Below are 26,574 nucleotides of genomic sequence, written 5' to 3'. Positions count from 1 at the left end.
ACCTTCGAGAAACGTGCCCTCGAGGTGGGAGTTTTTCGGGGCTGGGTACGAACTGGAACATCTTGGGAGATTCCGGGTGTGGCCTGGCTTCGCCTAAGCTGCTGACCTCTGCCTCTGCCTCTAGCTACCCTTTTTGGTGCTGCACCTGCCTCAACATCCACACTACTTTCCCCGCTTGACATCCCCCCTGTCCAGGTCGGGTCAGTGTCCTCATCATCCACCACTTCCTCTTCCAACTCCTGTCTCATCTCCTCCTCCCGCACAATGCGCCGGTCAACTGGATGCCCTGACGGCAACTGCGTCACATCATCGTCGATGAGGGTGGGTTGCTGGTCATCCACCACCAAATCGAACGGAGATGGAGGAGACTCTAGTGTTTGAGCATCTGGACACAGATGCTCCTCTGTTAGGTTCGTGGAATCGTGACGTGGAGAGGCAGGTTGAGGGACAATGAAAGGAGCGGAGAACAGCTCTGGGGAGCAGGGACAGTTTGGGTTATTGTTCTGTAAAGCTTCGGAATTTTGGGAGGAAGGAAGACAAGACTGTTGGGTAATAGGAGGAGAGGAGGCAGAGTCTGACTGGCTGCTGGACAATGTGCTGTAAGCGTTCTCTGACAGCCATTGCAAGACCTGTTCCTGGTTCTCGGGCCTACTAAGGTTTGTACCCTGCAGTTTAGTTAATGTGGCAAGCAACCCTGGCACTGTGGAGTGGCGCAATGCTTGCTGCCCCACAGGAGTAGGCACGGGACGCCCTGTGGCTTCACTGCTACCTTGCTCCCCAGAACCATTCCCCCGACCTCGCCCACGGCCTCGTCCACGTCCCTTTCCGGGAGCCTTGCGCATTTTGAATTCCTAGTTAGAAATTGGCACTGTATACCAGTAGTAAAAATTGTGGGTGCACGTAACCCCAATATATTCTTTGAATTCCCAGTCAGACACTGGCACTATATGGCAGTAGCAAGAAATGAGGGTATTTGTATTCCCAATATATTCTTTGAATTCCCAGTCAGACAATGGCACTGTATACCAGTAGTAAAAATTGTGGGTGCACGTAACCCCAATATATTCTTTGAGTTACCAGTCAGAAACTGGCACTATATGGCAGTAGCAAGAAATGAGGGTATTTATAACCCCAATATATTCTTTGAATTCCCAGTCAGACAATGGCACTGTATACCAGTAGTAAAAATTGTGGGTGCACGTAACCCCAATATATTCTTTGAATTACCAGTCAGAAACTGGCACTATATGGCAGTAGCAAGAAATGAGGGTATTTGTATTCCCAATATATTCTTTGAATTCCCAGTCAGACAATGGCACTGTATACCAGTAGTAAAAATTGTGGGTGCACGTAACCACAATATATTCTTTGAATTACCAGTCAGAAACTGGCACTATATGGCAGTAGCAAGAAATGAGGGTATTTATAACCCCAATATATTCTTTGAATTCCCAGTCAGACAATGGCACTGTATACCAGTAGTAAAAATTGTGGGTGCACGTAACCCCAATATATTCTTTGAATTACCAGTCAGAAACTGGCACTATATGGCAGTAGCAAGAAATGAGGGTATTTGTATTCCCAATATATTCTTTGAATTCCCAGTCAGACACTGGCACTATATGGCAGTAGCAAGAAATGAGGGTATTTGTATTCCCAATATATTCTTTGAATTCCCAGTCAGACAATGGCACTGTATACCAGTAGTAAAAATTGTGGGTGCACGTAACCCCAATATATTCTTTGAATTACCAGTCAGAAACTGGCACTATATGGCAGTAGCAAGAAATGAGGGTATTTGTATTCCCAATATATTCTTTGAATTCCCAGTCAGACAATGGCACTGTATACCAGTAGTAAAAATTGTGGGTGCACGTAACCCCAATATATTCTTTGAATTACCAGTCAGACACTGGCACTATATGGCAGTAACAAGAAATGAGGGTATTTGTATTCCCAATATATTCTTTGAATTCCCAGTCAGACAATGGCACTGTATACCAGTAGTAAAAATTGTGGGTGCACGTAACCCCAATATATTCTTTGAATTCCCAGTCAGACACTGGCACTATATGGCAGTAGCAAGAAATGAGGGTATTTGTATTCCCAATATATTCTTTGAATTCCCAGTCAGACAATGGCACTGTATACCAGTAGTAAAAATTGTGGGTGCACGTAACCCCAATATATTCTTTGAATTCCCAGTCAGACACTGGCACTATATGGCAGTAGCAAGAAATGAGGGTATTTGTATTCCCAATATATTCTTTGAATTCCCAGTCAGACAATGGCACTGTATACCAGTAGTAAAAATTGTGGGTGCACGTAACCCCAATATATTCTTTGAATTACCAGTCAGAAACTGGCACTATATGGCAGTAGCAAGAAATGAGGGTATTTGTATTCCCAATATATTCTTTGAATTACCAGTCAGAAACTGGCACTATATGGCAGTAGCAAGAAATGAGGGTATTTGTATTCCCAATATATTCTTTGAATTCCCAGTCAGACAATGGCACTGTATACCAGTAGTAAAAATTGTGGGTGCACGTAACCACAATATATTCTTTGAATTACCAGTCAGAAACTGGCACTATATGGCAGTAGCAAGAAATGAGGGTATTTATAACCCCAATATATTCTTTGAATTCCCAGTCAGACAATGGCACTGTATACCAGTAGTAAAAATTGTGGGTGCACGTAACCCCAATATATTCTTTGAATTCCCAGTCAGACACTGGCACTATATGGCAGTATCAAGAAATGAGGGTATTTGTATTCCCAATATATTCTTTGAATTCCCAGTCAGACAATGGCACTGTATACCAGTAGTAAAAATTGTGGGTGCACGTAACCCCAATATATTCTTTGAATTCCCAGTCAGACACTGGCACTATATGGCAGTAGCAAGAAATGAGGGTATTTGTATTCCCAATATATTCTTTGAATTCCCAGTCAGACAATGGCACTGTATACCAGTAGTAAAAATTGTGGGTGCACGTAACCCCAATATATTCTTTGAATTCCCAGTCAGACAATGGCACTGTATACCAGTAGTAAAAATTGTGGGTGTATATAGCCCCAATTCTATTGCTAGGGGACTTGCAGGGTATTTCTGGGGTGAAGGTGGGGGGGCACACCGTTGGAACGGGTATCGGGGTATATATCGGGTATACGGGAATACACTGACAGTGTATTCCATTCAGGATCCTGGGAAAGCTGGGTTGCGGCGATTGAGCCCGTCAGTGCCACGTTACACTGACAAGCTTCTCCCTGGAATTTAGCTCTTATAAGAGCTGTTGGTTGTCTTCTCCTTCCTATCCTAGCCTGTCCCTGCCTTCCCAGAATCTAAGCCCTAGCTAGCTGGACGGAAACCTCCGTCTTCGGTGAATTGCAAGCTCAGAATGACGCGAACCTGGGCGGCGCTGTTCTTTTAAATTAGAGGTCACATGTTTTCGGCAGCCAATGGGTTTTGCCTACTTTTCTCAACGTCACCGGTGTCGTAGTTCCTGTCCCACCTACCCTGCGCTGTTATTGGAGCAAAAAAGGCGCCAGGGAAGGTGGGAGGGGAATCGAGTAATGGCGCACTTTACCACGCGGTGTTCGATTCGATTCGAACATGCCGAACAGCCTAATATCCGATCGAACATGAGTTCGATAGAACACTGTTCGCTCATCTCTAATAAAGACCTGTATTACTATTCATCCTGAGATCAAGGGCTCATACAGTATGACTGGCTAACACACAAGCAGAACAATGGATAATAGGAAGTGGGAGGAGGATTTCATTGTTTCGTAACAAGATTCATATTACATTTGGATGTTTATTACGTTAGGTGACACAGACCTATGTTAAACAGCTGATCCTATCTGGTAAACAGAGGACTCCTTTATACCAAATACAATGGCTAGCCAAATGTGAAAAGATGTGAAAAAAGCGCCTGCTGTCACTGTAGACATCATTCTACACACCTCCACTTTTGAACTCTTTTACAGCATTTATAAAGAATATACCATATCTTCAAGTTACTATGGCATCTTAAAGGGTTCACTGCACTACTGTGACATTTTAATCTACCAATTTGAGTCCAGAACTTTAGCCTTTTATGTTACACTAGTAAATAGTATGCTACTTCTTTCCCAACACAGCACTTTATGTAAAAAACTGTCAATTGAATAGTTGCTGTTTATTTGTTACACACAAAATAGAGTATATAAAAAAATAAGAGTGAAATAAGAAAGGTTGCTGACTGCACTGAGAATAATGCAACACGCTAGAGATAATAAAACTGACAGCATTGCCCCCTTCTATGGGGGATATGTCAGTATGCTCTGTACCCTAAACTCAATCCATCCTTTTGTTCACAGGAACTGTTTGGATACAGAACACAGAGATGGAGACAAACATTGTGCATTATTGGGTATATCTTTTCATTAGGGTTTCTTCTGCTCCTATTTTATTGGAAACCAGAATGGGATGTCTGGTGTCAATGCATTCCATGTACCCTGGAGAAAGCTAATATTATATTACTTAGAACCACGGTAAGTATTTTTGTTTTTCTGTCTATTTGTTTGGCTATGAACTTATTCACTTCTTAGTATACTTGTTTGAAAGACTGTAATCAAAGATCTTCAAGATTTCTACAGTGAATTCCCAATACTCTGGAACTTACTACTCCAACATATCAGGCTGTCTCCCATGATTTTATTTCTGCCTTCTCATATAGTGTAGCATCCAGTGGTGAACCTAGCCTTTCTGCTGCCTGAGGCAGATGACAGAAAGGGGCACCCCGCCGGACTGAATACCCGGGTGGGGGGGGGGTAACATTACAGTGGTGCCGTGCGTAACATTTTGTGGTGACTTACCGGAGACGTCCCTGACTAATCGCTCACATTTCCCATCTCTTCCCTCTGGACCGCCATGACCACTTCTTCCAGTTGTGATTTGTCTCTGTAAGGGTATGGTCACACATCAGTATGCCATCTGTCCATTTGAATTCAGTTTGACACTTCAAAACGGACTGATACACATACTGATTGTATACTGACACCTTTTAATGCTGATAACAAACGCTGTCCCTCCCCTAGAGGACAGATAAGGGGATTAAAAGTAGCAATTGTAAACAAAGTAGAGATAAGGAGACATAATAAATGTCCTTATGTCCTCCTTATCTCTACTCTGTATACAATTGCTACTTTTAATCCCCTTATCTGTCCTCTAGGGGATGGACAGCATTTGCTATAGCATAAAAAGGTGTCAGTATACAATCAGTATGTGCATCAGTCCGTTTTGAAGTGTCAAACTGAATTCAAACGGACGGATGGCATACTGATGTGTGAACACACCATAAGGTTTGCAACCCAGACATCTTTGACTCCTCATTTCTCCAGGCACCTGACCCATATTGTCCTCACCTACACAAAGCCCCTTAAAGAGGACCTTTCATGGGTTGGGGCACCTGCGGTTTTATATACCGCTGGAAAGCCGACAGTGCACTGAATTCAGCTCACTGTCAGCTTTCACGATCTGTGCCCCCTGTAAAGAGCTATTGGTACAAGGTACCGTAGCTCTTCACTGTCAGAAATGCATTCCTGACAGTTTGTCAGGGACATCCTTCCTCACAGCAGCACCTATAGCGCAGTACTGTGTGAGCGGGGAGGAACGTCCCCCCAGTTCTCGTCTATGGACGAGTACTAGCAGGAGGGGAAACTTACTTCTGCTTACTTCTGCTCTTTAGCCTGCGCAGTGGTCTTGTGACTGGAGACCGCATAGGAGAGCAGGCACATGTTGGGAGGCACATATCCCCGGCGTTTGAGATGGAGGGGGAGGAGGGAGAGAGCAGGCAGAGAGCAAGCAGGGAGACGACCTGCTCTCTGGTAAGGATGAGGGGCAGCCGCTGGAGCAGTGCTGCTGCTAATAGGTGAGAGTTAAAGCAGCGCTGCGTCCATAGGGCCGCCCCAATCCACCGCTCGCTTCCCCTGCTGGGCTGCCGTAATGCTAAGTCAGTACAGGACAGTTCTCATGCAGCTTGTCTTGGACTGGCTTAGGGTCAGTAAAAATGCTGCTGCCTCAGGTCGCCTCATTAGAGGTGCGGCGCTGGTAGCATCTGATATATTTAGCAGTGCTTTCTAGTGTTTTCATCACTCACTGCCCCAAGAAAGGCTCATGCTCTAAATTGCCTACTGGCATGTCATTGGGCTGTGGGAGAAAAACCGAGTACCCCATGGAAATTATGAAAACACATGGAGAACAGACAAACTCCACTTTCTACCATCACCTATTCTACCATCCATCTTCCTTTGTAGATTGTGATCCAGGTAGGGCCATCTCTCCCACCTTACCCATTCAGTTATCTAGTTCTTTCCGTGATTTGTTGTACATATGTTTGTAGTAGGTGTTTAAATCATTGCAATAATCATTACATCAAGAATAACCTTTATTTGCTGAAACCTTTAACTTACATTCACTGATGGCATTATTCTCATTATACTGTACCTTTCCTTTCCCTTTAGGATGATTTTAAAAAATACACCAAGAAGAAAGTATTTTGGGTAGAACCTTTCAAAGCTACAGATAAAAGATCCTATGAAATGACCTCTGATGAGAAATGTCTATTCAACAAGTCTTTGCTGAAGCCTGATCACAAGGTCTGTTAATTTCTTTATCCCCATATTAAAGTAGGATGCTAAAACACTATGGCGCAATGGCATAGTCCAATAACCTGGAGCATAACTTTACAGAACAGTAATATTCCTTTGATGGGATGTAAATCAACATGTTTTGCAAATTTTAGCAGTGGCGTAATTATTGTGGTCGTAGGGGCCGCGAACAGGCTCGATGGGGTACGGGGCCTGCAGCCAACTGTAGATGGCCGGGGCCCTGGACCACTATGATAATGATCGGGGAATACCTGGTTCCCCAACCATTATAACTATTGTAAATGAATAGGGGAACTGGACAGTCTCCAGGCCCCTTTCCAATAGATGCTAGCCCAGGGAATGTGACTCAAAATAATAAATATACTGTGATTAGGCCACAGTGGTCACATGGGGCACAGCAGTGTAATGACGTCAGTGTGCTCCCACGTGACTGCTGAGGACCAATTACAGGCCTCAGCAGGGATGTCTGTACATAACCAAAAATGCTGAAGATAGCCTGACTGAGCCAGGATGCCCAGAAAAAGTGAGGAAAGATGAATATCAGTTTTTGTTACTTTTATTCACCTTCACCTGGGCCTTCGATTATTATACCAGATTCCTCACCTCACCTTAGGTTCCGTTCCAAAAAAACCCATCTGAACTTACCCTAAGGGTGTAATAGAAGTTATTATTTACAGGCCTGGGAGCCTTCAATAGGTTCCTCATTGTGATGACAACTGATCGCCATGCCCTATAATATCACTGAGGTGCAGATCGGTCCAAAGATGGATGCTCAGGTAATGTAACTGCTTATGTGCAATAAGTTGCTATTTACCATAACATCTAAGAGGTTAAACAGATGTAAACTATAGTGGATTCAGCTCAAAAATATCATCCTTCACACTCCCAAAGTCTTCATTTTACATTAGCTGTGAAGTTTCTAACCAGTTTCATTAAAATTTTGTCAGGTGCGATGCTTAAGAGTACAGAAAATTAGATATGTTTGGAACACATTAGAAGGAAATTTTCAAAAAATTGGGTGAGTTTAATATGTATTTCTACATTTTTTATATACTATACATTCAAATATGTTGAAGAGGGAAATATATCCGCATAGTTCGACCTCTCTTATATCTAGCTATTTGGTTTACAAGAACCCTTGTTGGTAATGTTTCATGATCATAGTCATTTTTTTTCATCTAATTTTACTTACCAAAATGTTATGCATATTTATTATTAACACGTTTTCCTTGTATGATTGTGATTCAGGGCTCTAGAAGATGAGTACTCGTGCTCAGATATACACACAAGGTTTGGTTCTGGCTTCACTCAAGAAGAGAAAGAAATGCGGTATGTAGGGACAAGTCACCTTTACTTGCTAATATGGTTACAAACATTAATTTCTGGGCAATGTCCTGCAGTAGTGATAAAGTGTAATGAGAATAATGATTTGCTGTAGCAGTTACATGTTCCTTTGTCAACACATCATTACTACAGAAGGATATAGAATCTGGCATGGGATCAGGCAGTATCAGAAAAGGAGAAGCAAGGTTCAGTAAGATGATTTTGTCTTTTGCATGTTTGTCCACCATTCTCCACTGTTTGCAGCTAATTATTATTCTGTGGACTACCCCTTTAAGTGTAGTGACATATGCACACTGGCACAGAACCTATTTGGTAGAATATGAAGCACGTAAGGCTATATTAGTAAGGAGATACCATGTATACTCGAGTATAAGCTGACCCAAATATAAGCCGAGGCACCTAATTTTAGCACAAAAAACTGTGAAAACTTATTGACTCAAGTATAAGCCTAAGGGGGAAATGCAGCAGCTACTGGAAAATTTCAAAAATTAAAATGGTCGGAGTTTTTGGGTGCAGTAGATGCTGGGGAAGGGGAGGGGGTGTTTTGGTTGTCTGTCTGCCCCTTCCCTGAGCCTGAGGACTGTTTTTTTCCCCCCACTTGGAATTCAGTCTGGCTGAATATAGGGTACCTTCAGTGCTCCTATTAACACCTTCCCAACGGAACAGGAGCACTGCAGATACCCTATATTCAGTAGACCGGGCACTTTCAGACACAGGGATACCTAATGTGTTTGTGTTTCATAATAATTTTCTACTTTTGTGTGTATTCTAGGGAAAGGAGTGATTTACAACTTTTTAAAAAAATTTTATTAAAGCTTTTTTTTTCCCCCACTATGTTATGGGAGATACTATTCATTGATATTGGTCATAGACACCCTCCCCCCCCCCCAGCCTTAAAAAAAAAAAAAATATATATATATATATATATATTTATTTATTTATTTTTTTTTTTGCTGACTCGAGTATAAGCCCAAGGGGGGCTTTTTCAGCACAAAAACTGTGCTGGAAATTTGGCTTATACTCAAGTATATTCTTCCCTATGAACATTATTTCATTATTAACACTATTCTGAACCGTTGATTTACTAACATGTTATTGTAATTCATTTTAAAATGCAGAAAACAAGTATGTGGACTGAACACAATTGAAGTAGAAGTTACACCTATCTGGAAGCTGCTTTTCAAAGAGGTGAGAATGTTATTTTTTTTTCCTCATACTGGTGTAGAGCACAAAAAATTGGTTCATAATGAACCCATATTTCTGAATTGAATCAACATTTTTGAGATTTGTTTGGGGAGAACATTGGGAGAATATTTGTACAGTCATTAGTTAGGACTACCATACAGATATTGTATAACCCTAACATTTGTACTGTGTCTCTGTATTGTATAGATTTAAAAACTAAATAAATTGATTTGGACCAAAATGAAACTTGGGACCAGATCTGCTGTACCTGAAAAGAAATGAAACTCAAAAGGGTTTCATACCTCAAAAATAGTACTAAAATGCTATAAATGTATGCCTTTTATGCTTGTGTAGTAGATCACTGGAAAATGGCCGCCTAGGCAAGCGCAATCGGCTCTGCCCGAACCAGAGGTGGCAGAAACGATTGCACATGCACAAGATTTTACATACGTACATACGTACCGTGTCGGATGCCTATGAAAGGCAGAAGTTTGGGTGAAGAGGAGGAGGGGAGTGAACATAACCAAAAAAGGGGCAGTGCAGAGTTATGAAGCAGGGGAGGGTAACGCCCCTGGTGTGCAATGAAGTTTGGGCGAAGAGGAGGAGGGGAGTGAACATAGCCAGCTAAGGGGCAGTGGAGAGTTATGAAGCAGGGGAGGGTAACGCCCCTGGTGTGCCACGATGCCAATTAGCATAACAGAAGAAACGTATTGTATCAGAAACAGTGGGGAGAAACAAGGAAGGTAGGAGTAGAAGGTAGGAAGGTAGGAGTAGAATAGCCTTTTTAAATGCTATTTCAACATGCCACTGGTTAAAAAAGGTGTTTTTCTAATGATAGACTCCCTTTAAAGGATACTAGCATGAAGTGCAATTTATCCCACATAAATTAAGTCCTCATATGGCTCTGCGGATAGAAGTTAGGACTTTTGGTAGAGTATTTTGTACAATATGGGAATTCCTGATAAAAAGTTTTGAAAGGGTCAGTGCCACCCCTGCCCCCATTCTATTTTCTCTCATATGGTAAAATTAGGGTATTGTTACACATATGCATTTTATTATTATTATTATTATTATTAATAAGCATTGCTCTTTTGTATGTTATTGAGTTGATGTACATATGTGGTTATATTATTTTATTTCTGTAATTTGATAAATATTTAGTAATTGATTTATATTGAGATGAAATGGTATATATGTTCTGACACTAGTAAATTGCTTGATAATGGATCCAAGAAGGAGCTTAAAAGTTGCTGTGTTTGCTATGGTTGAATAAATACAGTATATCCTTCTGGTATTCACTATATTTATAGCAGTTACAAAATGGTTTAAATGAAAATGACTTAAAATTGTGAAATTTAATGAATGACGATCTGAGATCTGAAATTATATGGTGTCTGAATATATATTCAGCTATTTAGCTGTGATCTGCGACTCATATACCATCTGTGAAGGATTCTCCCATGTCTGATGTTTAATATCCAAGACATGGGCAGAGTATCCACAAAAATTGCCTGAATGGGCACAAGATTCCTGATGGTAGCCCTGGCTCTAATAATGTGTTCCCTGCAGGATACTGAAAAAAATGTTTGTAATAATAGTATTATAGTAGTGTATTGTTAGTTGTACAGATCCATAATATACTCATTGCAGTCCATTTTAAATTTATTGAGGTCATAAACTCAAATTTATTTGTTGAGTGGAACATGATGATCTTTTTTCTTTATCTGCAGTATACAGCATGTCATTGCAATGCTTTAGCTAATTCTGGTATTTTACATAGGTTTTGAATCCATTTTACATTTTTCAAGCCTTCTCTTTGAGTCTCTGGTTTGCTACTGGTTACATTGAGTTCGCTGCTGTTCTCGTTGCAATAACCTTGCTTTCCATGGCAGCTACAGTATACAATCTGCGGATGGTAAGTGACCACAGTGATAACAGTGTGAATGAGAGTATAGGCGTGCATGTGTGCATGTATATTTTAAATATTTTTTGTCTTTTCATGTATTTCTTATCAGCAATCTGTTAAATTGCATAAGATGGTCTCATCCAATAACAGCATGAAGGTTACCATTCTTGACAATAATGGAGGTAGGTGACGTAAATACATGATCTTCTGAATTTAGCAAAAGCTGAAATGTATACGGAATATGCACATATTCATCTAAAATGTGTGCTTCTCTACACTACAGTAATATGTCATTTTGGTCACACAGCGACAAATTTTTCTCTACTTCCATCCCATTCAAAAAAAATTTGCCGAGGACATTGCATAAATTATAAAGTACAATTTCACCTGCAAAAAATTAAAGAGGTATACCCATCTCAAGGATTCATTCAAGAGTTTTCCTATATTATGCTTTAGCAATGCTGCTTCATTGGCCTTCTATGTGAAATTATTCTTCCTATTGTTTACACTAAGTTTCCTTGGCTAATGGCTGGCTTGCTATTTGATCCAGGATGTGAGGGGAAGGGGGCTGAGTTCTCAGGATAACACATCAGCTAAACTGCATTTTGCTGATAAGGGCTCAGCCAGGAAATTCACTCAGTTCCTGTTATCTCACACAGATCAGTATTAAGATTAATGCAATCCAACCCTCTCTCCTTGGTATTGGCAGCATGAAAGACTTTTTACTCCCCAAACTGTGCAATGTAAGATACTCTTACTTTGCATATTTAATCTACATTATTATAGATTTCTAGTAATTATAATAAATTATCTTTCATGGTAAAGGAAATATATCAGTCTATATATGCTGATGTACTTCACAGTAACCGGCATATCAAACAGTCAAAGCCCAAAGGATACAAGAATTGAGAAGAAGTGAGAGCAGGCAAAGATGATGAGAGATCAAGATGTGATTTTGATCCAGAAAGTTATTCTGAGGCCCAATTTACATCTATGTATGGGTTTCCATTCAGGGGATCTGCTTAGGGACCCCCCCCCCAGTGGCGTAACTAATAATGGCGGGGCCCCGTGGCGAACATTTGACATGGGGCCCCCCGGACACTGAAGATCTCGACCGAGTCCCTCCTACGCATTCCTGCATGCTTTATTATGACCAATAGTGGACCCTGCACACAGTATTGTGTCCCTTAGAGGCCCCTGCACACCGTATTATACCCAATAGTGGCCCCTGCACACAGTATTATGCCCCATAGTGGCCCCTGCACACAGTATTATGTCCCATAGTGGCCCCTACAGGACTAAATACTGTCACGTCACCGCTGACCGCTATAGCAGGACAATTGTGGATAAAAAATCTGGTCATGTGCATTACAATTTAGTAACTCCATGTGCCTCATATTAATAGAAGTTAACCCCATCATGTCCCTCATATTAACCCTTGTGTACCTCACATAAGAGTTACTGATATGTGAGAGACATGGAGGTAATAATAAAGTATCTTCATTATTATTACCCCCATAAAACAAAAGTAATCACCCCAAATGCCTGATATTAATAAGTATAGTAACCCCAGTATGTACCTGTGTACCTGATATGAATAAGCATAGTAACCCCAGTATGTACCTGTGTACCTGATATTAATAAGTATAGTAACCCCAGTATGTACCTGTGTACCTGATATTAATAAGCATAGTAACCCCAGTATGTACCTGTGTACCTGATATGAATAATCATAGTAACCCCAGTATGTACCTGTGTACCTGATATTAATAAGTATAGTAACCCCAGTATGTACCTGTGTACCTGATATTAATAAGTATAGTAACCCCAGTATGTACCTGTATACCTGATATTAATAAGTATAGTAACCCCAGTATGTACCTGTGTACCTGATATTAATAAGTATAGTAACCCCAGTATGTACCTGTGTACCTGATATTAATAAGTATAGTAACCCCAGTATGTACCTGTGTACCTGATATTAATAAGTATAGTAACCCCAGTATGTACCTGTGTACCTGATATGAATAATCATAGTAACCCCAGTATGTACCTGTGTACCTGATATTAATAAGTATAGTAACCCCAGTATGTACCTGTGTACCTGATATTAATAAGTATAGTAACCCCAGTATGTACCTGTATACCTGATATTAATAAGTATAGTAACCCCAGTATGTACCTGTGTACCTGATATTAATAAGTATAGTAACCCCAGTATGTACCTGTTTTCTTTCTTTAGTTTCATTTTCCTGGAGCAGCTTCTTCTTCTTCTTCTCTTGTGTGCAGCTCGGCAGGGATAAGCCCTGCCTCCTGGGCTCTCCTCAGCCCTCTCATTGGTGGGCAGAGGATAGGCAGAGAAAGGGAGGGGGGAGAGAGAGGGAGCGTCCTAAAGCACTGAGAGGAGCCAGAGCTGCAGCTCCTGTGTCTCAGCCGTTGCTGCAGCTTCGGGGCCCCCTGTTGGTGGAAAGTATTCCACCAACAGGGGGCCCCGATCAATATACTCGGGGGTCCGAAAAGACCTTCGAGTATAATGATAGCAGCGGTAGCAGCTGTCACCGGGCCCCTGATGTCCCGGGCCCTGTGGCAGCTGCCTCTGCTGCTATGGTGGTAGTTACGCCACTGCCCCCCCGAACGGAAACCTAATCCGCATAAAAAAAGTGGTTGCCTTAGGAAAACCTCAGATCCCATAGACTATAATGGAGTCCATGTGGTTTTTGCTCAGATTCTCATGACAAATGAGAAGAGAGGAATGGAATCCCCGAACTCAGATGTGGAGCGGGCCTGATTGCCGAATTAGGTACAAATTTTTCCCCTGATATGGTGTAATTGGCTCCTGCTTCATAGAGATTTTGCCTTCTTCTGAATTCTACTGTGGTGTAGGGTTATAGGTTGAACTTAATAAACCTGTATCTTCATTCAGCATTAACTATTTAACTATGTCCACTGCACATGTATGGAAAATGTCAGTAAGGGATTAATTGTTATTTCTAGTTCACCATTATGTTGTATTACTGTGTCTTAATGTTTAAGGAGGATATTACTTACCACTAGAGATGAGCGAACACTAAAATGTTCGAGGTTCGAAATTCGATTCGAACAGCCGCTCACTGTTCGAGTGTTCGAATGGGTTTCGAACCCCATTATAGTCTATGGGGAACATAAACTCGTTAAGGGGGAAACCCAAATTCGTGTCTGGAGGGTCACCAAGTCCACTATGACACCCCAGGAAATGATACCAACACCCTGGAATGACACTGGGACAGCAGGGGAAGCATGTCTGGGGGCATAAAAGTCACTTTATTTCATGGAAATCCCTGTCAGTTTGCGATTTTCGCAAGCTAACTTTTCCCCATAGAAATGCATTGGCCAGTGCTGATTGGCCAGAGTACGGAACTCGACCAATCAGCGCTGGCTCTGCTGGAGGAGGCGGAGTCTAAGATAGCTCCACACCAGTCTCCATTCAGGTCCGACCTTAGACTCCGCCTCCTCCGGCAGAGCCAGCGCTGATTGGCCGAAGGCTGGCCAATGCATTCCTATGCGAATGCAGACTTAGCAGTGCTGAGTCAGTTTTGCTCAACTACACATCTGATGCACACTCGGCACTGCTACATCAGATGTAGCAATCTGATGTAGCAGAGCCGAGGGTGCACTAGAACCCCTGTGCAAACTCAGTTCACGCTAATAGAATGCATTGGCCAGCGCTGATTGGCCAATGCATTCTATTAGCCCGATGAAGTAGAGCTGAATGTGTGTGCTAAGCACACACATTCAGCACTGCTTCATCAAGCCAATACAATGCATTAGCCAGTGCTGATTGGCCAGAGTACGGAATTCGGCCAATCAGCGCTGGCTCTGCTGGAGGAGGCGGAGTCTAAGATCGCTCCACACCAGTCTCCATTCAGGTCCGACCTTAGACTCCGCCTCCTCCGGCAGAGTCAGCGCTGATTGGCCGAAGGCTGGCCAATGCATTCCTATGCGAATGCAGACTTAGCAGTGCTGAGTCAGTTTTGCTCAACTACACATCTGATGCACACTCGGCACTGCTACATCAGATGTAGCAATCTGATGTAGCAGAGCCGAGGGTGCACTAGAACCCCTGTGCAAACTCAGTTCACGCTAATAGAATGCATTGGCCAGCGCTGATTGGCCAATGCATTCTATTAGCCCGATGAAGTAGAGCTGAATGTGTGTGCTAAGCACACACATTCAGCACTGCTTCATCAAGCCAATACAATGCATTAGCCAGTGCTGATTGGCCAGAGTACGGAATTCGGCCAATCAGCGCTGGCCAATGCATTCTATTAGCCCGATGAAGTAGAGCTGAATGTGTGTGCTAAGCACACACATTCAACACTGCTTCATCAAGCCAATACAATGCATTAGCCAGTGCTGATTGGCCAGAGTACGGAATTCGGCCAATCAGCGCTGGCTCTGCTGGAGGAGGCGGAGTCTAAGATCGCTCCACACCAGTCTCCATTCAGGTCCGACCTTAGACTCCGCCTCCTCCGGCAGAGCCAGCGCTGATTGGCCGAAGGCTGGCCAATGCATTCCTATGCGAATGCAGACTTAGCAGTGCTGAGTCAGTTTTGCTCAACTACACATCTGATGCACACTCGGCACTGCTACATCAGATGTAGCAATCTGATGTAGCAGAGCCGAGGGTGCACTAGAACCCCTGTGCAAACTCAGTTCACGCTAATAGAATGCATTGGCCAGCGCTGATTGGCCAATGCATTCTATTAGCCCGATGAAGTAGAGCTGAATGTGTGTGCTAAGCACACACATTCAGCACTGCTTCATCAAGCCAATACAATGCATTAGCCAGTGCTGATTGGCCAGAGTACGGAATTCGGCCAATCAGCGCTGGCCAATGCATTCTATTAGCCCGATGAAGTAGAGCTGAATGTGTGTGCTAAGCACACACATTCAGCACTGCTTCATCAAGCCAATACAATGCATTAGCCAGTGCTGATTGGCCAGAGTACGGAATTCGGCCAATCAGCGCTGGCTCTGCTGGAGGAGGCGGAATCTAAGGTCGGACCTGAATGGAGACTGGTGTGGAGCGATCTTAGACTCCGCCTCCTCCAGCAGAGCCAGCGCTGATTGGCCGAATTCCGTACTCTGGCCAATCAGCACTGGCTAATGCATTGTATTGGCGTGATGAAGCAGTGCTGAATGTGTGTGCTTAGCACACACATTCAGCTCTACTTCATCGGGCTAATAGAATGCATTGGCCAATCAGCGCTGGCCAATGCATTCTATTAGCGTGAACTGAGTTTGCACAGGGGTTCTAGTGCACCCTCGGCTCTGCTACATCAGATTGCTACATCTGATGTAGCAGTGCCGAGTGTGCATCAGATGTGTAGTTGAGCAAAACTGACTCAGCACTGCTAAGTCTCTGCATTCGCATAGGAATGCATTGGCCAGCCTTCGGCCAATCAGCGCTGGCTCTGCCGGAGGAGGCGGAGTCTAAGGTCGGACCTGAATGGAGACTGGTGTGGAGCGATCTTAGACTCCGCCTCCTCCAGCAGAGCCAGCGCTGATTGGTCGAGTTCCGTACTCTGGCCAATCAGCGCTGGCCAATGCATTCTATTAGCCCGATGAAGTAGAGCTGAATGTGTGTGCTTAGCACACACATTCAGCTCTACTTCATCAGGCTAATAGAATACATTGGCCAATCAGCGCTGGCCAATGCATTCTATTAGCTTGATGAAGCAGAGTGTGCACAAGGGTTCAAGCGCACCCTCGGCTCTGATGTAGCAGAGCTGAGGGTGCACAAGGGTTCAAGTGCACCCTCGGCTCTCCTACATCAGAGCCGAGGGTGCGCTTGAACCCTTGTGCACACTCTGCTTCATCAAGCTAATAGAATGCATTGGCCAGCACTGATTGGCCAGAGTACGGAATTCGGCCAATCAGCGCTGGCCAATGCATCCCTATGGGAAAAAGTTTATCTCACAAAAATCACAATTACACACCCGATAGAGCCCCAAAAAGTTATTTTTAATAACATTCCCCCCTAAATAAAGGTTATCCCTAGCTATCCCTGCCTGTACAGCTATCCCTGTCTCATAGTCACAAAGTTCACATTCTCATATGACCCGGATTTGAAATCCACTATTCGTCTAAAATGGAGGTCACCTGATTTCGGCAGCCAATGACTTTTTCCAATTTTTTTCAATGCCCCCAGTGTCGTAGTTCCTGTCCCACCTCCCCTGCGCTGTTATTGGTGCAAAAAAGGCGCCAGGGAAGGTGGGAGGGGAATCGAATTTTGGCGCACTTTACCACGTGGTGTTCGATTCGATTCGAACATGGCGAACACCCTGATATCCGATCGAACATGTGTTCGATAGAACACTGTTCGCTCATCTCTACTTACCACTAATGATGATTTTGTTTCAGATATCCAAGAAGTAGAATCTCAGTATTTGGTTCCAGGAGATGCCTTGATTTTAACAGGGAGGAGATTTTACTTACCTTGCGATTCCATATTAATAACAGGAAGCTGTGTTGTAAATGAAGGAATGTTAACAGGTATATCGCTCTTTGTCCCTTGCTTTTTTTGCAATGTCACATTGAAGGCCGTGTTCCCACTAGCTAATTCCATCCCTACTTTGCAGTAAAATACACGCAGCGACAACACAGTGATTTCTAAAAGTGTTGCGGATTTGGAATTCCTCTGCAGAGGAAAACTCTATGAAGTTTGTGTGCAAAGCTCTACAAGAAGAACCGCAATGCATTGCTGCCACAGTTTTTCCCACAGTGCTTTTTTGCCGCAGGATGCTAACATGGGGCCTTAGACGAAGGCAGATATAATTTTCACTTTGAGTGGTATGCCCCCTTTGCCACTGCTCCACATTCACTTTATCATACACATAGACACAGACTAAATGCTTTACAACTGATTTTACCTACATTACTTCCTTTGCTGTAGTACCCTCCAGCACAGACATCATAAGCGTCATTTGGTCTACAAACTTTCTTTCTTTTCTTTTTTTTTGTAAACCATACTAACTGTGGCTGGTATTTTTAGGTGAAAGTGTTCCAGTGACAAAGACACCATTGCCAAACATTGACAATTCTATTCCATGGAAGATACATAGTGGTGAAGATTACAAGAGACATGTGCTCTTCTGTGGCACAGAAGTTATCCAGACTCAAGCTTCTAACAAGAGTCTAGTGAAAGCTGTTGTATTGCGAACAGGTATGTAAATATAACCAGTTTCATGCTCCAGCGACAGCTTGCAATGTTCTCTATGGAAAAATAGCGCTGGAGCGTGCACAGTAGCGCGCTGGAGGGAGTGCTATTGTGCACGCTCATGATTTCAATAGAAACCGCCGACAATGAAGACGGTGAATAAGCAGGAGGAGGAGGACTTGGAGGAAGTGGTGGGCGTCCAGAACATATGACGCAAGGGGGTGCACGGAACTGATCTGCATATCGATTTCCACGGTATTTAACAAAAACGGGGCGGGGGGTCTTTCTACAAACGACTATCAGCACCTGATATAAGGCTATATATATATAACAATGTACAGATACGTAAATAATTCAAATAGTTCTCTATTTACCAAATATATATATATTTTCTATTTTTAGGATTCAATACAGCAAAAGGTGACCTTGTGAGGTCTATCCTCTATCCCAAACCAGTTAACTTTAAACTGCACAGAGATGCAATCCGATTTCTCATGGGGCTTGTGGCTGTTACAGTGGTTGGAGTAATTTACACACCTATTGTCTATACCAAAAATGGGGTATGTTTCCTTACACTATTAGGAAGAACTTTTTTTTTTATAGAAGATACAGATTTAGCAAAGCTTAACTTGACCTTCAATAACTTTTCAGTGGGTTTTGTTGTCTTTTTTGATAAGCACGGCCCAGCAAGTTAAACTTTGCACCTTTATAGTAACTGAAAGGTGATTTAACATTAGTAAACTACTTGATTATTAAGGTAACCTTACTTATGTGTCACAATATGTACCTAGTATGTAAAATCTGGAAGAAAAGAAAAAGAACAAAATGCCGCGGTAAAAACCGCAGTGTTTTACAATCCCTACAAAGTGAAAGGATTTGTTGCAAATCTTATCCACACATTGCAGAAAAAACCTGCAGTGGAAATTCTGAGATTTCCACAACCGTTGCAGTATTGGAAATCATGGTTTTTCTCACACTCTATTTGCTTCTTTTGGATTGAACATAATGCTTATTAAAATATCAATTCTTAAATAGCGTCTCCAGTAGAAAGAGATGTTTCCCATCTCAATTGTTCCATAATCATATAGTAAGTGCCAGTGGCGTAGCTAGGAATGGCAGGGCCTTGTGGCGGTCTTTTGACATGGGGCCCCCCGACTGACCCGTCCGCAGACCTCGACCCCCCTGAAGACCTTGTCCGACTGACTCCCCCGCATTCCTGCAAGCATAGTGTCCCCTGCACACAGTATTATGCCTCATAGTGGCCCATGCACACATTATTATGCCCAATAGTGGCCACTGCACACAGTATTATGTCCCATAGTGGCACCTGCACAAAGTATTATGCCCCATAGTGGCCCCTGCACACAGTATTATGTCCCATAGTTAAAGAGTTCTCTTTACTGGATATAAAGTGGGCTACTGTATGACAGCAATGCTTGGTTAATCACTGTCCAAGTAGTCATAATTCATAAACAATAAGACAATAAGATACAGATATGATGTGAAATATTTACTATATTGATTAGTATTCATTTCCCTGACTTTATGGCCTTCTACAGATCAGCTGCTTGAGGTGCAAGGAGCCAGAAGCAGAGATAGCTCTATGCCATGTATAGTGCCCAAATGCTGTTCCTGCAGTTCAGTTTCCTTGGAAATCCTTCAATAGCTGATCTGTTTGGGTGCCTGCTGTCATTTCCCCACGGCTCAGATGTTAATGGATTATCCTAAGGACAGGACATGAAAAGAAAATATGAACAACCCCTTTAACAGAAATATGAAATGGTTATTTAGCTGTTTTTTATAACTTGAGTGTCATATTTGTGATTTGAAACACTTCAGGCTTCCACAACAGACACCGTGCTCTGGTCATTGCTTATCATCACTGTCAGCATTCCCGCAGCTCTACCAGCCGCAGTCACAGTCTGTATATTGTACTCCCAAACAAGGCTTCAGAGGAACGGCATATTCTGTCTCAGTGCGCAGAGGATTAATATGTGCGGACAACTAAATATTATCTGTTTTGATAAGGTAAATTAACCTTAACCTTTTTTTTTTAACAGTTTGTGTTCATCGCTTGAAACGTGATGAACCAGAGTTGTGTGTTTGGTGATTCTCCAATAACCTATAACCACCCATGCATGTTAACCATCATAAGGTGTTATCTATAGCTATGTAACTTCTACTACACATTAGTAAACAGTGTGAGTGAATGGCTACATCACTGCAACAGTACTCGTATTGGCAAGTTGGATTCACATTATATCTAGTTTTCCAAATAACATTATATGAGCTGCAGTCATTAGGGCACATTTACTAATGAGTTTGTGTCTACAATGTGCTGTAAAATATTCTAGAAGTTGGAGCCTTTCTGGCACAAAAAGTCACATCTCATTTTAGTCAAAGTAAAGAAATGTGAAGACACCTAGCATCCATTCTTCTGATACTTAATAGTAGGGGATGTTTTTAAGCAGCAGGTACTAAAGCATCCTCTTCTGAAGGATGAAAACATGCAGGATAAGATGAACAAATGGTATACCTCTTGTAACCATGATAAGGAACCGCACTCACCCCACACTTTTCACAACGCACGTTTCTTTATTGAAAACCATATACATCGAAGTACCCTGTCCTACCACGAAGGACAGGGGAAGTGTGGTTTTCACCGCATTCATCTATCTGCATTTGCTTTCTTTTTTTTAAAAAAAACTCCTCCAGATGAACGGCCTGTATTAGGGCTAGCGAAACCGCATTGAGGAGATAGAAGCTATTCCTAATTTGGCAGTAAGATTAGCTATGCTATTTAGGCAGCTAATATGATAGGAATTGAGATAGAACCCGTTTTTCATTAACTATGTGGAGCCTGGATATTTTTCTTGCTGGTTAGTCAGTAAGCCCGTCTATCTTAGGGCACCTGATTAGTGTTATGTATAATGCACATATTTTGAAGCATAGAAATTGATATTGAAGCTTCTAAGTGTGAGGTCTTGTTGAGACCTATGGGTTTATTCAGGCGATGTGACATTATACACCGCATGCCTATTATTTAAGGTCCAACTACCGAAACACATTTTTTTAGGCCTTTACATTTTCTCCTATAATATTTTAATGTATTTAATAAAAGTTAATTTTTAGTCACTCCATCAGTGAAATATATTTATAGAGTGGTAACCGTCAGTGAAATTTATTGAAAACCAGTAACAACCATCACGTGTGTTGTGAAAAATCTACGATGAGCACGGTTCCTTATCTCGACTATACTTCAAGGTTACAAGAGGGATACCCTTTGGTCTTCTTATTCTACATCTCATTTTAGGTCATTCTCTTTGGGTCATCTGCCATGTCTTCTGGCCCCCAGAACACCGTTGTGAATTTTAGCATTAAGTAGTTACAGAGACTTCCTTTTTATATGTTCTTATATGTCCTTGCCTTATGTTGCAAGTTATATTTAATACACGCATAAGGTGGGTCTCCTGTCTGTATTGGTATATAGTGATTAAGAATGGCTGATCGCCCACCTATATAGTGTTGATTTAATGACACTCACAAGGTAGATCCATGATTTAACCAGCTGTTCTTTGTCTTCACTTCTTGAAAAAGGTTTTTAGAGGCCAAAAAGCTGCTTACTGTGTGATATATGGGAAAATAAAGTTTCAGATTTGAGTGCTGGCGGCATCCTTTGGTTCCTGAGGATTGAGTTGTGTCTGACCTTTGGAGACTGTCTGTTGCATTTGCATTTGCCTCATATTTGGAACTAAAAGACTGTGGTTGCTACTTACATGTATTCTACAATAGACCCTAACTCCATCTATGTATAACTTACTGGTGTTCCTACAGTAGTTTAGTACCCACAGTTGGAGAGACCATCACTGAATTCTACTATTCACAAGCAGCATGCTCCCATGCCTCACCACACCACTGATAATGCTGCTCCCTTAGATTGGACAGCATAAACCTGGTAACAAATTTCATTCACTTCATAATTATATTCTTTTTAGACAGGTACCTTAACTGAAGATGGAATGGAATTATGGGGCATTGTTCCTTCACATGAGAGAACGTAAGTTTACACTGCATAATAGCACTTAATAAGAGAAATAATCCATATATAGGACTAATATATCACACAAACCAGACAGTTCTGTAACAGGAGTTGGTGAAATAATATTCATACTATTACTATTCCAATAACGTTACTTAGTAAGTTAGATAATCTATGTCATGTGTAATATTAAAGAGGATCTTTCATGTCCTCATCAATGTGCGGTTTTATATGCAATTCAGGTCACTGTCTGCTTTCCTAGTATAGACCTGGGGGGGTGTAGATATCGGTGCCGTTACCTTTGTCTCCGTAGTCCAACATACAGTCCTATGAAAAAGTTTGGGCACCCCTATTAATCTTAATCATTTTTAGTTCTAAATATTTTGGTGTTTGCAACAGCCATTTCAGTTTGATATATCTAATAACTGATGGACACAGTAATATTTCAGGATTGAAATGAGGTTTATTGTACTAACAGAAAATGCGCAATATGCATTAAACCAAAATTTGACCGGTGCAAAAATATGGGCACCTCAACAGAAAAGTGACATTAATATTTAGTACATCCTCCTTTTGCAAAGATAACAGCCTCTAGTCGCTTCCTGTAGCTTTTAATCAGTTCCTGGATCCTGGATGAAGGTATTTTGGACCATTTCTTTCTACAAAACAATTCAAGTTCAGTTAAGTTTGATGGTCGCCGAACATGGACAGCCCGCTCTCAAATGATCTGAAAACAAAGATTGTTCAACATAGTTGTTCAGGGGAAGGATACAAAACGTTGTCTCAGAGATTTAACCTGTCAGTTTCCACTGTGAGGAACATAGTAAGGAAATGGAAGACCACAGGGACAGTTCTTGTTAAGCCCAGAAGTGGCAGGCCAAGAAAAATATCAGAAAGGCAGAGAAGAAGAATGGTGAGAACAGTCAAGGACAATCCACAGACCACCTCCAAAGAGCTGCAGCATCATCTTGCTGCAGATGGTGTCACTGTGCATCGGTCAACAATACAGCGCACTTTGCACAAATAGAAGCTGTATGGGAGAGTGATGAGAAAGAAGCCGTTTCTGCACGTACGCCACAAATAGAGTTGCCTGAGGTATGAAAAAGCACATTTGGACAAGGCAGCTTCATTTTGGAAACAAAAATTGAGTTGTTTGGTTATAAAAAAAAGGCGTTATGCATGGCGTCCAAAAAGAAACAGCATTCCAAGAAAAACACATGCTACCCACTGTAAAATTTGGTGGAGGTTCCATCATGCTTTGGGGCTGTGTGGCCAATGCCGGCATCGGGAATCTTGTTAAAGTTGAGAGTCGCATGGATTCCACTCAGTATCAGCAGATTCTTGAGAATAATGTTCAAGAATCAGTGACGAAGTTGAAGTTACGCCGGGGATGGATATTTCAGCAAGACAATGATCCAAAACACCGCTCCAAATCCTCAGGCATTCATGCAGAGGAACAATTACAATGTTCTGGAATGGCCATCCCAGTCCCCAGACCTGAATATCATTGAACATCTGTGGGATGATTTGAAACGGGCTGTCCATGCTCGGCGACCATCTAACTTAACTGAACTTGAATTGTTTGTCCAAAATACCTTTATCCAGGATCCAGGAACTGATTAAAAGCTACAGGAAGCGACTAGAGGCTGTTATCTTTGCAAAAGGAGGATCTACTAAATATTAATGTCACTTTTCTGTTGAGGTGCCCATACTTTTGCACCGGTCAAATTTTGGTTTAATGCATATTGCACATTTTCTGTTAGTACAATAAACCTCATTTCAATCCTGAAATATTACTGTGTCCATCAGTTATTAGATATATCAAACTGAAATGGCTGTTGCAAATACCAAAATATTTAGAACTAAAAATGATTAAGATTAATAGGGCTGCCCAAACTTTTTCATAGGACTGTAGATTGTACTGTCAGAGGGGGTGTTCCTCACAGCCCAGCAATAACACTATGCTGTAAGGCCTATTCTTCTGACAGTGGGGAGATATCGGCTTTCTAGCAGGTATATAAAACCGCACATTGATGAGGACATGAAAGGTCCTCTTTAACTTCTCAAAGCAGTAACTTTACTGCACCAAAATTCGAAACATCAAAATTCAAAGGAAGCAAAATGTCCAAACATTCTCTCATTCCATTAAAGAGATTGTTTTGGGACTTAAATAATCATGGCTTATTCCAAGTGCTCCATCCATATTAGGGTATGTGCCTAGTGATGCAGCTCAGTCTCCTTTGTGCTGGATGATGGTGGTCCTCTGGGTCAGAGCCCCTCCCCCCACCAATCAATAAATTGCTAGCCTATCCATTTACCGGCCATTTATATTTGCATTCCAGAAACCTCTTTCAATCTTTATTGGTCATTTTATTGGTTAAGTAGGCCGTTAGCATATAACATAACCAGAAATAATAATTGTAGTATTGTATTGCTATAGTTATACTTGTTTACCCTTATATATATTATTGTATTTTTTCAGTTTCCAGGAAGAATATAGCTTCACACCAGAGAGTAGTTTGCCTTGGACTCCATTTCTGGGAGGAATGGTCAGTTGTCACTCACTGATTATCCTGGATGGCAAAATACAAGGAGACCCACTGGACCTAAAAATGTTCCAGGGTACAGGCTGGGTAAGTTCTGCAAAAAATACAAAAAATCATTTTTATGGAGAAGCTTCTTGATAGGCCCATTCTTGCCCTGTAACTAGAAATAAAAAATATGGTTTAATAAACAACCTGGTAAAGGCAAGAGGTGCTTACTAGTGTCTTTCCTGGCACCTATGGTCAAGTGCTATGTCCCACCAGCACCATACATGCTATGTCACTTTATAAACAAGTAACTGATTAGGACAAAAAGCTGATTCCGGCAACTTTAACCCCTTCCCGCCGATGGCATTTTTTGATTTTCGTTTTTTGTTTTTGACTCCCCTCCTTCTACACCCCATAACTTTTTTATTTCTCCGCTCCCAGAGCCATATGAGGTCTTAATTTTTGCGGGACAAATTTTTCTTCATGATGCTACCATTAATTATTCTATATATAATATATAAACAGGAAAAAAATTCAGAATGGGGTGGATTTGAAGAAAAAATGCATTTCTGCGACTTTCTTACGGGCTTTGGTTTTACGGCGTTCACTGTGCAGCCAAAATGACATGTCCCCTATATTCTGTGTTTCGGTACGGTTCCAGGGATACCAAATTTATATGGTTTTATTTACATTTTGACCCCTAAAAAAAATTCCAAAACTGTGTTAAAAAATTTTTTTTCTAAAAGTCGCCATATTCCGACGGCCGTAACTTTTTTATACGTAAGTGTACGGGGATGCATAGGGCGTCTTTTTTTGCGGGGCCGGGTGTACTTTTTAGTTCTACCATTTTCGGGAAATGTTATTGCTTTGATCACTTTTTATTCAAATTTTTATCAGAATCAAAACAGTGAAAAAACGGCGGTTTGGCACTTTTGACTATTTTTCCTGCTACGGCGTTTACCGAACAGGAAAAATATTTTTATAGATTTGTAGAGCGGGCGATTTCGGACGCGGGGATACCTAACATGTATATGTTTCAGTTTTTAACTACTTTTATATGTGTTCTAGGGAAAGGGGGGTGATTTGAACTTTTAATTCTTTTTATATTTTTTTATATTTTTTTATATTTTTTTTAACTTTTTTTTTGCATTTATTAGACCCCCTAGGGGTGTTGAACCCCAGGGGGTCTGATCACTAATGCAATGCATTACAATGCTAATGCATTGCAATGCAAAAAAGCATCCTTTCTTTTGCAGGCTGCATAGACCAGCCTGCAAAAGAAAGGATTTGCAGACAAGCCTGGGAGCCTGTACAAGGCTCCTGGCTGTCATGGCAATGGGACGTCAGCCCTGGAGCATGCTCCAGGAGCCGGCGATCCCGGCCAAAATGGCGGCGCCCATGCGCCGCCGGGAAAATGGCGCCTCCGGCCCCTTTGACCGCAGCGCCGGAGGGGTTAATGCCTCAGATCGGTCCGGGGACCGATCGGAGGCATTAGAGCCGGTTGTCTACTGCTTAAAGCAGTAGACACCCGGAGGCTATGGCGGCCGCCCGGCTCCCGGGCGGTCGCCATAGTTACAGACCCGACATGCGCCGTACTATTACGGCGAATGTCGGGAAGGGGTTAATAATGCTGTCTAAGTTGCCAGTGTATCAATGCTGTCTGATATATCTGGGTTAGACTTTCTAGTCTAACTTGACTCTGTTTTAGGTT

At 42.0% G+C, this 26,574-nt stretch overlaps 1 protein-coding gene across 1 annotated transcript in view; it reads left to right on the top strand.

The window, feature by feature from the left end:
* The window catches only part of LOC142198520 (putative cation-transporting ATPase 13A4), a 102,522-nt gene that overhangs the window by 18,882 nt on the left and 57,066 nt on the right, over positions 1 to 26,574 (top strand). The window contains exons 2-14 of the mRNA XM_075269552.1: positions 4,369 to 4,542; positions 6,514 to 6,648; positions 7,608 to 7,678; positions 7,909 to 7,989; positions 9,123 to 9,192; positions 10,970 to 11,104; positions 11,205 to 11,277; positions 17,498 to 17,629; positions 18,129 to 18,299; positions 18,696 to 18,853; positions 20,133 to 20,321; positions 22,289 to 22,350; positions 24,815 to 24,965. Of these exons, the coding sequence (XP_075125653.1) occupies positions 4,369 to 4,542; positions 6,514 to 6,648; positions 7,608 to 7,678; positions 7,909 to 7,989; positions 9,123 to 9,192; positions 10,970 to 11,104; positions 11,205 to 11,277; positions 17,498 to 17,629; positions 18,129 to 18,299; positions 18,696 to 18,853; positions 20,133 to 20,321; positions 22,289 to 22,350; positions 24,815 to 24,965 (1,602 nt within the window). The remainder of the gene's footprint in view (positions 1 to 4,368; positions 4,543 to 6,513; positions 6,649 to 7,607; positions 7,679 to 7,908; positions 7,990 to 9,122; positions 9,193 to 10,969; positions 11,105 to 11,204; positions 11,278 to 17,497; positions 17,630 to 18,128; positions 18,300 to 18,695; positions 18,854 to 20,132; positions 20,322 to 22,288; positions 22,351 to 24,814; positions 24,966 to 26,574) is intronic.

Source organism: Leptodactylus fuscus, chromosome 3 (genome assembly GCF_031893055.1).
Source record: "Leptodactylus fuscus isolate aLepFus1 chromosome 3, aLepFus1.hap2, whole genome shotgun sequence".
NCBI classification, from domain to species: Eukaryota; Metazoa; Chordata; class Amphibia; order Anura; family Leptodactylidae; genus Leptodactylus; species Leptodactylus fuscus.
Note: the sequence above shows the minus strand (reverse complement) of the source record. Positions and strands in the feature narration are given on the sequence as shown.